Source organism: Salminus brasiliensis, chromosome 22 (genome assembly GCF_030463535.1).
Source record: "Salminus brasiliensis chromosome 22, fSalBra1.hap2, whole genome shotgun sequence".
NCBI lineage: Eukaryota > Metazoa > Chordata > Actinopteri > Characiformes > Bryconidae > Salminus > Salminus brasiliensis.
In genome coordinates this window covers 11,670,706-11,684,354 of record NC_132899.1, presented here as the reverse complement: position 1 = coordinate 11,684,354, position 13,649 = coordinate 11,670,706, and the positions used below count along the sequence as shown (strand labels likewise).

At 42.5% G+C, this 13,649-nt stretch overlaps 1 protein-coding gene across 1 annotated transcript in view; it reads left to right on the top strand.

Annotated features, from left to right (window-relative positions):
- prkcea (protein kinase C, epsilon a) overlaps nucleotides 1–13,649 on the top strand; it is a 77,105-nt gene that overhangs the window by 59,839 nt on the left and 3,617 nt on the right. Inside the window, exons 12-14 of the mRNA XM_072668006.1 lie at nucleotides 7,322–7,460; nucleotides 7,932–8,120; nucleotides 10,634–10,780. Of these exons, the coding sequence (XP_072524107.1) occupies nucleotides 7,322–7,460; nucleotides 7,932–8,120; nucleotides 10,634–10,780 (475 nt within the window). The remainder of the gene's footprint in view (nucleotides 1–7,321; nucleotides 7,461–7,931; nucleotides 8,121–10,633; nucleotides 10,781–13,649) is intronic.

The window sequence follows — 13,649 nt, the reverse complement described above, 5'->3', positions numbered from 1 at the left end:
AAGGTGGACCAACAAGGCAGGAGAGTCTAATAGCATGGACAGTGAGTGGACACAGTGTTTAAACACTCCAGCAGCACTGCTGTGTCTGATCCACTCATACCAGTGCAACACACAGATATACCTGCTCTGTTGTGGTCCTGTGGAGTCCTGACCATTGAAGAACAGGGTGAAAGGAGACTAATAAAGTATGCAGAGAAACAGATGGACTACAGACTGGAATTATAAAACTACAAAGTTCTCCTATATGGTCAGTGGAGCTGATAGCATGGAAAGTGGAGATGGAAGAAAGGAGCAGGTATTAATGATATGGCTGATTGGTGTATATCACTTCAGAATTTGCGGGCACACCATATTGAGTTCATATTACGGCAAAACACTTTCTGACCCCATTACTGTTCTCTCTCCAGAATAGAACAGTTACATAAACCGGGGATTGCCTCCGCCCTCTCGCCGGATCAGTGCCTCACAAAAACACCTTTGCTTGACTGATGCTGGTGAAGAAATGTTGACATTTTTTACCAATCAACCATCAAAGCCCATGTTGCTTGGCTTCCTCGTGCTATCTTTGTCCTGGTAGACTTTATCTTGGCATCAGTGCATAGACACACACACACATTGTATAGTAGTCATTATGCTTGCATAAAGAGTAAAGAGTAAAAAAGAGCTAGTGACTTAGAGAAATAAGGAAATGTCTAAAGTGAAAGAACTAGAAAGACAATGCTGAAGATTCTGGAATTTCCCCATTCCTTATTCTTTGGTAAGAATTAGCTGGAATTACCAGAGTAATACTCTGATTCATCCTTTCTATTAATATCTGTAAATGTAGCATGACTTGGCAGACTACTTCTACATTATTTAAGGAATATCATGTTTTTATCTGAATTCATTCATTTCTTGAATCTAAATAAAATAGCATTTGAGACCCTCATATGTATTTGATGAATAAGAGATAAATGACCAAGTAAAACTCTCATTGTATCTTATGGCAAGGTCAAAATGGCAGCATGATGTCACTCCCACCACAGACCCCAGCTCTCCCCCTCGCTTTATAGATGCTATCTGTTAAATAGTGCATGATCTGAGGTCGCTTTCACTGGTTCCCAGCATGTTCCTCATCCAGGTGCTTTCACTCTTGCTCTCAGTAAGCTCAGTAAGCTGTGCTGCGGTGCGAGTTGATGGCAACTACGCCAAAAAAGGCTTAACTGCTATAAGGAACTGAACTCTAACACTCTAACTCTAAACCTTGCCTTTCTGTTTGTTTGAAAAACACTTACCAGTGGTTTTCATATTGTGGTAAACCCTCTGAGGTCGCTTTAATACATCTATATCTACATCCTGGAAAGTGTTCTTGATGTGTTTAGCAGTTGGTCTAATCATCTTCCATTGGGTCTGTCGGGTTGTTCACTATTGCTACAATGTACCAGAAAGTTTTTTTTTTTTCAACACTTCTGCATCATTAAATCTTTAAGTCGTAAAATAACACACGCTAGACTGGTGTGATGTGACATGCTCTGTCAGAATTGTAATGCCAAGCATCTAAGAAGTTCATGCTTCTAAAAGCTCCACAAGATGGTTGTGAATGTGTTGCCTAATGTTGGCCGGTTATTTTGAAACGGGTTCGGCCTAAAATGTGTTTTTTAACCATTCATGGTGGAGAGGGACATTAAGGGGTGCTATAAGGCAAAATTGTCCAAAAATCCACATATTTTCATTAACATGAAATATATAAGAACTGATTTTTAGCATTATGACATTAATATAGTCCTGATTCAAATATTCGTGACTGAAATTTCATTATAAGAAAATACAGCATTTAATTGTTCATCTTAGGGTCTTTATTTTTAACTTTACAGAACTGCTTCAGTTTTTCCAGTCCAGTCAGCAGCTAAAATTTAAGTAATGTTAGTCGGGCTCTTGAGCAGGGCCTTTTACCCTCTCCGCTCCCTGGGTGCCGCAGCAATGGCTGCCCACCGCTCCGGGCTTGTATGCTCACTGTCACTGTGTGTGTTTGATCACTAGTGTTTATGTGTGTGTTCACTGCACGGATGGGTTAAAGGTAGAATTCACATTGCACTCTGGTCTGAATTCAGCTTATGTACTGAACAAAGGTGCTCAGTGTGTCCACATCACTGTGGAATTTTAATTTACTGGACTTTAGGAGAAAAATGGCCAACATATTCAATAATGCACTAAAATGCAGGGAAAATGTAATAATTGTCTAATTAGTTATGAGCTGCACTTTATATTGTATAAGGCCTCAGTTTAGACCTGTCAAAGTCAACCCTAATCTCTTAAACTCACATTTAACATTCAACAGTTTTATAGGTCCTAAGGTAGAACCCTGTGGGACTCCGCAAGATTTGCTTAACCAAACAGTTACCAAATAACCCAATTACAAGAAGCAGTTCTTATCTTAAATTTTCAGTCAATATGCGAAGACTTATGCATTCTGGTTTCTTGATCTTATCATACACCAGCAGGCAGGAAAAAACACTGAGCAAAAATGCTCAACTAGCTGAGAGACCCTCCCTGATGTATGTCTGTATATGTATATAAGGAAAAGCTGTAAAATGGACAAAATGTACGTAACTTGTAGTGTTGCTATTTTGCATGTTCTTCATATAGCGATAGACCCTCTAGGATGGAGTTCAAATCAATGGGTCCTCCTTCTCATTAGAGAGTGACCAAATCATGCAGCCAGCTTGCTGTTTTCCCCTTTCAGCTGCTTTCTCTCTGTTGAACTGAGAGAGCACAGCTTATCAGACAGGACAATCAGATTAGCCCTGCTCTTCATTCCTGCTTCAGGTTAAAGCCAGTTTGTCCAGGTGTGTTTGGGAGTGAAACACACTCACACATGCCTGCCCCCATACATACATACATACACTATATGGACAAAAGTATTGGGACACCTACACATTACATCTACAGGAGCTTTTACAACTTACAGCAAGTTTGGAACTCCATCTATGCGGTCTACCACTTTGTAGCTAAGTTGCTGTGGTTCCTAACGCTTATTAATAACACCACAGTTCATCCTGGAATATCCAGGAGGGAAGAAATTTCACGAGCTGACTTGTTGTGACTGACTGTGTCCCAATACTTTTGTCCATACAGGGTACATAGTAAAACGTGTGTTCTGTACTTAAACATTCAGACTCTACATGCAGTATGTAGATCAGTTCTCCAGTTCTGCAGTGCTGTATATGAGCCAGAGTGGTAAAACAGTCTCCAAAGAGGAGAACCCGTTTGTAAATATGAAATTCTTGGTACGTCAGCACTGTCACACGTGACATGTTATAATGTTGACAGAGAATAGCTGCTGGTCAAACTTAGAGGGTTCAGTGTCCTTGTCCGCATTCCACTGTGTAGGCCTGACCAATATATGCAGAGAATTCACGTTCTCGGGGTAGTTGGGTGACATTATGAACCTCACACACTCTCCATGTGCCCTTTGCAGTGTTCCAGAAATTCCAATGATCCAGCACAGTGTAATGGAAACCCTCTGTTTAACCCTTAATGTCATGGTAAACATTGGCTATTTTGGCTATTTAGTCAATAGGTACAGTACACAATTGTTTACTCTCATGGAACAAGTCAATAATAGTCTCTCAGCGATCAGAATGCCAGCATCCAACAGGGGCTGAATTTTGGCTCCTGGCTGTCAGCATTCTGCCACTGACAGCTGTTTAGAGAGCTTTGTTGTTTGTAATTGGAGCGTTTTGCGTTTGCAACTCCTATCAGTTTGCTGTTGTTTTCGGAAATAGCTGTTCCCAGAAGCTTCTCAAAATACTGCTTTTACTTTTTTAACGCATGTGGGTCATTGCTAGGTTCCTGGTAAATGAGACAGACTGATACTTAAGTCCTATTCGGAATGAATTAGTGCATCAAGGGAACGTCAAGGCACAGCTGGCCTTGCCCTCTGTGGGTGGGTAGATGTCTCTTTCTCTCCCACATCACTTCAGCGTGAGGCTGGCCGATATGGGCATTTGCAAGCCGCTACATCAGAGCTGGTCACCCAATGCTTTCTTCGGAGTGTGTTGGTTGCCTGGTGACGTTACTGGCAATTTGGAAAGAGATGTTGGCTGATTGTGCATGTGTCGGAGGAGGCATGCATCAGTCCTTACCCTCCCGGTGTTGAGAGTGCCACACATGATAGGAGAGAACTAATGAGTGGGTACCAGAGGATGCTGGTTCATATTTTAGCTCGGGCGAAGCAAATTTCAAACAATTTCAAACAATTTTAATTCATTTCAGTAAGTTTACGTTTCATAATGGATACAGACACTTGGAGACCAGCACATGTATCCAAATCTGGATGGAGTTATGCCAGGCTTTGAACACATATATCCGAGGCATATCTTTGGCAGCCCACAGTTTTTGTGAGGCAGCTGTGGCCTAGGGGTTAGAGAAGTGGACTTGGGACCAAGAGGTCACTATTTGATCTTCTGGACTGGCAGGAAGGTGGGGGAAGTGAAGGAACACCGCTTTTTCCTCCCAAAACATTCATTGCTGAAGAGCCCTTGAACAAGGCTCCTAACCCACAATAGCTCCCCAGGTGCTAAGGTGTCTGCCCACCGCTTCAGGTTTGTATGCTCACTGTCCATAGTTACAAGTGTGTGAGTGTGTGTCTGTTTCCTACCAGTTATTGGGTTCATTCTGCCTGTAATTTTCTAAGAGAACAACGTGGATGGAAATCACAGAGCCCCTGTGAAAGAGAGAACGACCCCAGGACCCCATGGCCTTTTTAATCCCGTCCAAATAGAATTTTACAGAGATTTGTGCTGAGTGCCATTGTTGGGCGATACTAGCACACATAGAATGCCCCTCAGCCAATCACATGATAAGGTACCTGTATTACAATACACACTAGCTCAATAACATGCCGATTTTGATTGGCTTTACCTAGTACACACACAATTACATCAGCAGTAATGAGAGAGCAATGACTTGATCACTTTATGCAACTTCATGAATAGGACTGTAACATGAAACTGGTGGCGGTTCCTGCTGAGGTTTATGAATCTGGCCCATATGTTCACTAAGATGCTGTGTACCATGCAGAAACCTCTGTCAACGAGTCAAATCACAAGCCTTAACTTGACTTTCACACTTAGGAAAGAAAAACGCTCTCAGGAAGTGAACAAAAAAAAGCCTTGGAGTATATGTGTGTATGTGTTTGTGAGTGGGTGTGGACGTGGCCCCGGGGGGCCTACCTCGAGGGGAAGGCGAGATGGAGGAAGAAAAGCAGGATTGGGGCTGGAATGGCAGACAGACTGGGGGGAAGGCAGCAGAGATGGGAGGTTTAGATGAAAGCGGGCACTTTGGGTGGTCTGTTGGGTAATGGCCTGCTGGGGGCACTGCTCTGGGCTCTCTCTCTGCATACAGCTCCTCTGTGAGCCTTGTTTACACACACGACCACTCATATGAATCCATATTGCTCCATACCATACAGGCAGGGGCCTCTTCGGCTTCCATGAGCTGTTGCTGTGTATGAGTGCAGCATTGTTTTCATCTCTTTGATAGAAAGGTTTCCATATGTTTCAGACATAGTTGATAGGCATCTTAAGCCCTTTAAGAGGAAAATCCCTTTGGAGACGGCTTTTATAAAAAGGAAAGACCAGTCCAGGGTAAGTATGTCTGCTCCCATGAGGACAGGACTGGACAAAGCAGATGGAGAACTGGCTTCATGGAACACTCACACTCAGGATGGAGGTTGGATGGAAAAGCAGTCTTTACAGTAGTGTAGATTACTATGAGGGCATTTCCAGGCTCTTTCTATGGGCATTCAGTGTAAATGGGAAATCATATGAGCAGTGTGGTAGAGCATCTTTCAGGTGTTGTTGGGGTTAAAGACATGCTTAAAATAGTCTAGACGTTTTTAGCAGGGTCCTGCACTGAACCTTTGACTTTCTGCAGGTGTGAGCAGTTTTGATATGCAGTATATGTCCAAATGTTTATGGGCATCCCTTCTAATGAATGCATTCAGCTAAGAGACAGACAAGACAACCATATTCACCATTGAGATATTTTGTGACACAAGTACTGCCAATAGAATAGGACTGTCTGGAGCACATAAACATGAACCTATTGGCACCATGTCTAATGCCAGGGCTGGGCTAGGAGGGAATAAAGCCCCCAGCATTGAGCTGTGGAGCAGTGGAACTGTGTTCTCTGGAATGATGGTGCTTGGGTAGTTGGGGGTGAGGTGGGGTGTTAATCCTCCAACATCCCAAATCACTAAAGCTCTTGTCAGTCACAGCAGTGATCCAAAAATCCAGTAGAAAGCCTTCCCTGGACAGTAATGAAATAACTGATATTTGGGAGGAGAGATATGCCTGAAGCCCCTCCTTCTCCCAATGTTACATCCTATGAATTCCATCTCTACATTGTTCACATGTTCACAAGGGGGGTCTCAAGTTTGAATCTCGAGCCAAGCCACTTGGCCGACATCCTTGGAGGAAAGCGGTGCTTTCCTCCAAGGATTTCGGCCGCTTGGCAGAGCTGCATTGGCAGCAGTTCAAAAAGAAGCGGTGGTTGGCTTTGCATGTATCCTTAGGTCTTTACCCCCCAAGAACTTAAGTGGTTAAGTTCTTACCCTTCTAGTGTTGGGAGCATTGCTAGTTCGAGGAGGAGCTACGAATGAGTGGGTTAATTGAGAAATTGTGAGAAAGGAGAAAGGATATACTTATGGCATGGTGCAAACTTGCAAAACGTTATATCTGAATATCTGAATTTCAGTTTTGTGAAAGCATTCAGTTAACAGGGGGTTTCTAAAGAGAACAATGGGAATACCTGATGATGTTTTAAAATTAAGTAAAATAAAAGACAAAAATTTAACCACTCACTTGCACCTCTTAATTTATTCTGCTTTTACAGTTTTTTCATTTTACATCCTGACAAAGAACCCAAAGCCAAACCCTTGATTTAGGCAATCAAACAGGCCTCATTCAGGCTCTACTTCCAGCCTTAGGAAACAAGCCAGCAATACCACAACTAAACCCAAGATAATGAAAGTAGTTTGCAAAAGCTTTGTCTTGACATTGTCCTTCAGGTATCGGCGTGAAGCTCTAGAACGGTTCCTCTCACTCACACGTGCTACGTGCAGAAGGGGTTCACACCCGAGGATGTTTTCTTATAGATCCTGGTGACCTTACCCTTTAGGCATCCACCCTGAGATGTGCAGTCAGCCCGCTGTCCTCTTCACATCACCTCTGCAACCAGAATACCTAACCCCAGTGTTAATGACTTACATAGCTAAAGTACAAGTTCATGACTCTCCCATTTTCTCTCTTCTGTTTCTTCTCATCTTTGCTTCTGTCAGGGACCTGAAGCTCGACAACATTCTGCTGGATGCTGAGGGTCACTGTAAACTGGCAGATTTTGGGATGTGTAAAGAAGGGATTCTGAATGGCGTCACCACCACCACCTTCTGTGGCACACCGGACTACATTGCCCCTGAGGTACAGCAACCCATATGAGCACGTTTCTGCCTCTTCCAGTATTTGTCAGTCCAAGCTGTGGTGATGCAGTCCACCACATATGCAGCAGTACTTGTGATAGCACTAAATGTAAATGTGTTACAGCATATTTAACACCTCGTCATAATAGCGGTAATAGCTTTACACGCTCGGTTTCTCTAGAATTTCACTGTAAAACAAGATGCTGTCATGAGAAAACCTAATAAAAGCTGGCTTTATATTGTTCCTACATTTTATGATGAATGGCAAATACATTTAGCAGATATTTTCTGAAGATTATCTTCTATGTAATCTCCTCAGAGTAGATTATTATTCATTTTGACTAGAAATTAAATAATTTGGGTGCTCTCTAACTGAGTGCTGCACATTGTGCAGAAGACAGCAAATGACTAACGGCTGTACGTCCTTTTCTTCCTCGTTCTCTTCTGTCATCTTGCGCTCTGTCACTCTCAGATCCTGCAGGAGCTGGAGTACGGCCCATCCGTGGACTGGTGGGCTCTGGGGGTTCTGATGTACGAGATGATGGCGGGGCAGCCACCGTTTGAGGCAGATAATGAGGATGATCTGTTCGAGTCTATTCTCCATGACGATGTGCTCTACCCGGTCTGGCTCAGCAAAGAGGCCGTCAGCATCCTCAAAGCAGTGAGTGATCTCCTCCTGATCCCTTCACACACCCATCTGTGCTTGGGCTGGTGTTTGTAATAGCAGGGGGTGTTTTGTCCCTGTTTCTGCCTTTCTGCTGCACGAGTGGTCTGCGGTGGCTCTCCTCTGACTCCTCTGCTCCTCCTTTACCCTTTCACCTATTTCCCTTCTTCCCTCTCCACCCATTCCTCCTCTCCAGTGCCTCTCCCTCCCTTCCACATCAGCGGGTTCCTGCGTTTGTGTTCACATATACACACACACACACACACACACACATTCACAGATTCCTTCTGACCTGCACTGCACCTAAGGTTGCATTAGTACGACATCAGTACATCATGGGTTTTTAACTAGTTACTCCAAGTTGCATTTAAATGTTGTATTTACTTCTCATTAAAGCTAATGAGGGTACTTAACCTTCAAACCTTTCAGCTTGATCCGCAAACACTGGGATTTTCCACATTAAGGAGTTAAAAAAAAAAAGCATATGCACAATTGTTCGTTGTTTAAAATATCTGACCACCATATAAACCAAGAAATAAGTAAATGCACTGGAGGTATAAGACTAATGCTAGCTTGCTGCTAATAGAAGCTGGCATCCCACCATCTAATATCATGCAAGCCAGGGTTACACTATGCGATTTTTACTCTGATTTTAGCCCTGATTCTAAATCTGGCTGAGTGTGTGCTGGTTTGCTCTAGCCTTTAGATTTATTGCCAGTCTGAGTGAAGAGTTATAGAGAGTATTAAATCGTGTGTAATCGGTGCAGACTGGATTCTGGATCTTTAGGCTCTCAATCACATTTCAGACCAGTCAACTCTCAGTGTAGTCCAGTTGTGGATACTGAACAATGACTCAATCTTAAGTCTTGTCAATGGCCAATAAAAATTAAGCATGGAAAGCGCAGTTTTTAGGCAGTTATTAGTCTCTTATTGTCATTTTACATTCCACCTTAAATAATGCAGTACCTACATTCTGGCGCTAGTACATGTCTTATACGGCAGCACCATTTAGGGTGGAGCGGAAATTTGTGATAGAAACCAACATCTGCCTTGTACGTTGGGCATGCTGGCTCCGTCTTCCCATCTCACCCATGAAAAAGGAATTTTTCATGTTTCTTTCGTTTTGAGTCATGAAAAAATGGTGGTTCGAATCTGCGCCTTCATGTAATGCGAGCGTGCTTGTTTTGGGGCATGTTTAGTTCGGTTCTGCAGCAGGTTACTCTATGCCCTGATAGCTGCCCATCCCCTTTGGCTGAAATAACCCCAATTAACCTTTTGCATGCACAGTCCGTTTCAAAACACCCTACAGCATCCTAATAGGATTAAGATCCTATTAAGATGTGAGCCATTTACTAGAATGGATTTACTAGAATGTTTTAGGTCATTGTCATGTTACATAGTCTGCCTCTGCTTCAGCGTCAGTTTTTAGACACAAACAGTCTCACATTTTACTCAAGCCCCTTTTGATACAATATTGCATTCATAGTGGAATTTATATTGGAGAGGCCCTGCTGCAGCAAAGCAGCCCCAAACCATGACATTTCCTCCTCCATGTTTCACAGTTGCTATGAGGTTCTTGCGCTCAAATGCTTTATTTGGTTTGCACTAAACATTTTGGCTGGTACCATGCCAATATAATTCAGCTTCAGATTCATCTGTCCAAAGCACATTGCTCCAGAAGTCCTGGTCTTTGTCTGGGTGTCTCTGCAAACTTTAGTCTAGCTGATATGCTGCACCTAATTTTTGACGAAGATCCAATGTCTGTCATTTTTATAGATAGCACTATGCTGTGCATTGACACAATATATCCACTCTATATGGGTAAGCCAGTCTATATGGGTTACTTAGCAACTCGGCACATTTCAAGGCGTGTGATGTATTAGGCATGCAGGTTGTTGGCTGATTGACTACAGTAGGGGCAAAGGGGACAAAATAGTTTTTTGACAAACTGCTCCTTTAAGAGGGGACAGTGTCACAGAATAATGATGTGCATAGCAGAAATGCTGACAAGTCGCGTCACGCAAGTCAGAGGCGAGTCTCGAATGCTATTTGTGGAAAAACAGCCTCCCAGTAACGATTAAGTGTAACCATACCAAAACTGACAGGCAAGGTCATGCTCGTTAGGGTGGAAACGAAAGGTTTGATGCACTTACTGCTTTAAGTTTGGCAGTCCGAAATGAATCAGTTTTCTTCATGTTTTTCTGAGGCTGAAATTCTTGCAAATCTTAAGTGTCGAGTTCAAGCCGAGGCTTGAGTCAGTTAACTGTGAGGTTGAGTTGAGTCACAAGTCAGTCAACATGTGGCTAGAGGTCTCGTCTCTGATGAAAAGTGAGCACTGTGCTTTAGGTGGGTTATGCTTGTGCAAACAGAATAAGAATGAGGCCAACTCAAAATTACAAAGCTACGGTGTAATTTCATAATTTTTAGTGAGCTTGACTTTACATTTGAGAGTGTTGGTCATCTTCTGTGACATGAATAAACTTCATCTCTTATATCTTCTCTCTCTTCAGTTCATGACGAAGAGCCCGAATAAGCGGCTGGGCTGTGTGGTGGCTCAGGGGCTGGAGGAGGCCATCAAAGTTCACCCCTTCTTCAGAGATATAGACTGGGTTCTGCTGGAGCAAAGGAAGATCAAACCTCCATTCAAACCACGCATTGTGAGTACTCACTTTTTTTTAGCAAAAAAAGAGAAACTCTTGGTTCCATTTTTTTCCTCACACAAAGTTCTTTTCCAATTTAAAGGTTCTTCACACATCTCATCATATCTCAACGGTGGTTCTGTATAGAAGCGAAAGTGGTTCTTCTGTGGTATCGCTCAAAGAACCTTTTGAAGGACTGATATTTTTAAGAGTATAGGTGTGCAATAAACTGTATTTACATACAAGAAGTAACAAGACATTAACAATACATATCCTCACTCTCAGACAAAAACCTGGAACTCAGGGATAAATAAATTAAATATTGGTAGTACTTCTCTACAGGGACTAGACAAGCTGTGTGTGTGCATTTGCACATCTGTGTCAGCAATGGATGCAACTCAAAGTAGCTGAATGCATTCATTAGAAGGGATGTCCACAAACATTTGGACATACAGTGTGCAAGCTTTTTGCCTGAAAGCGGCACTATACAATTGAAGTGTATAATACATGCAGGAGGTTAGAGGGGAGTTTACTTGCAGTTAATGTCATCAGCAGATCAGCGATCACAGTGCAGTTAGCTTACGAACTGGAGGGGTTGGAGGTATTTCATATTTAAGAAAAGACATTTATTATACGAATACTTTCATGTTCTAAATATATGCGTCATGCACAGGAAAACACTCACACCATCTAATTAGAGACTGCCTACTTTAACTGACGCACACCTCTGTGCGTTTGTGGTCTAGACTGAAAGTCAGATGCCACAACGACATTGCTGTGCTTCTGCTTTCCCATGGTGGGGGAGGATGTGAGTGTGTCTATGTGCCTGTGTATGTGTTTGTGTATGTGAGCAAGAGAGAGAGAGATTGTCTCTATGCATGTGTGGTAACAAGCGAAGTCACCGGAAGGTGAAGAGAAAGTATTGCCACTGCTTACCCCCGTGCCGTTCTCACTAACCTTCATCTGACCTTCCGTCACGCCACACTGGCTGACACAACACTGCTGCCATGGTAAATTAGGTAAAACAGAAAAACAGAGAGAACTGAGTCAGAGAGTGACAATAGTTGAGATGCTCTTCAACACTGAAGTTGAAATTAAGCTTTATTTCAATGTCATCAAAGAACTGGACCAAACCCGTCACTTTTAATACTGTTTTTTAAAACCATATATTTAATACCATATTTATAAGCCACTCCAAAGACAATTATAACTTCAAAAACTGTTCTCCTCATCCACAACACTTTAAAAAATTAGACGCTCCTGTCAAGTTGGTCCACCTTGTAGATGTAAAGTCAGAGACAGAAGCTCATCTGTTGCTGCACAGTTTGTGTTGGTCATCCTCTAGTCCTTCATCAGTGGTCACAGGACACTGTTGACTGGATGTTTGTGGTTGCTGGACTATTCTCAGTTTAGCAGAGATGCTGGGGTGCTTAAAAAGACAAGCAGCACTGCTGTGTGAACCACTTGTACCAGCGCAACACTAACACACCACCACCATGTCAGTCTCACTGCATCGCTGAGAACGACCCACCACCCAATAAGTGCTCTGTGGTGGTCCTCTGGGGTTCTTACCCTTGAAGAACAGGGTTTTCTCTTTCTAGGTCTCTAAATTTCATCTAAATAATGAACAGATCTTCCTGAGTCATAAAACTAGATAAAGTTTCATTTTTTGCGTTTATTGATTGAGCAACATTAGCCAACATGAAAATATCTTTGTCAGAAAATGTACGTGAATTCTTCCAGTAACTGGAGCAGTAATAACTTCAGCCGAAGGTTTCCGGTGACTGGTCATCAATCCTGCACAGGTTGATGGAATGGGGGTTGAAGGGCCCATCCCTCTTTACAAAACTGCTTCCACTTGTTAGGTCCTTCCACAGCATTTCTATTGAGTAAAGATCTGGACTTTGACTTGACCATTACAAAATGTAAAATGTCTCCTACTTTAACTCTTTCTAACTCTTTTTTTGTAGACTTACAAGTCTGCTTTAGTTCAGAGACTGACATTATCCTGTAGAATTTGCTGGTACAATCCAGAAATCACAGGTTCTTCAATAATGACAGGCTGTTTTGGACCTGAGGCAGCAAAGCAGCCCCAAACAATGATGCTGCCACCCCCATGCTTAACAGTTGTGTTGAGAAATGCAGTGTTTGTTTTTTGTCAAGCATATTTTGGATTTTGGATCTGTCCATTGAACACTCTTTTTATAGGCTTCTGTGTTATCCATGTGGTCTTGAGCACACTTGAGATGGGCAGCAATGTTTATTTTGGGGAACAGTGGCTTACTCCTTGCTATTCAGTCATGCTCACTGTCCTTGTTCAGTGTTTAATTGATGGTGAACTCACTTTATAACTGAACATTGACGTTACTCAAGGCAAGAAAGGCCTGTATGTCTGTAGGGATTACCATGAGCTACTTTGTGACTATTCTACTTTGTGAATAATATTCACTTTGCTGTTGCTTTTTTTCTGCTGGTGCTAAATCTTCTCTATCTTCTGCTTCACAGCGGATTGATGAAGGCCAAACTCATAAGATATGATTTTGGAAACTTTTTCAGTGTGCTGATTTTCAATAGCTCTTTTTTTCCAGATTCTCAGGAATCTCCTTCGTGGTGAAGCCATGACTTTGATAGTGAAGACCCAGATTTATGCACATGAAACATGGGAGGGACTGCTATACTCACACTTAACTCACATCCTCTTGATTGCAACACTTGACTGCTTGATTTTCTAACTGAGGCTCTCCAGAGATTTTCAGGCTCAGCAGTTTCTAGAGTTTACTCAGAGTGGTATATAAATAAACAACCAGTGAGCGGCAGTTCTGCAGAAGGAAACACCTTGTTGATAATAGGTCAACAGATAATGGCCTGAATGGTTGAAGCTGACAGA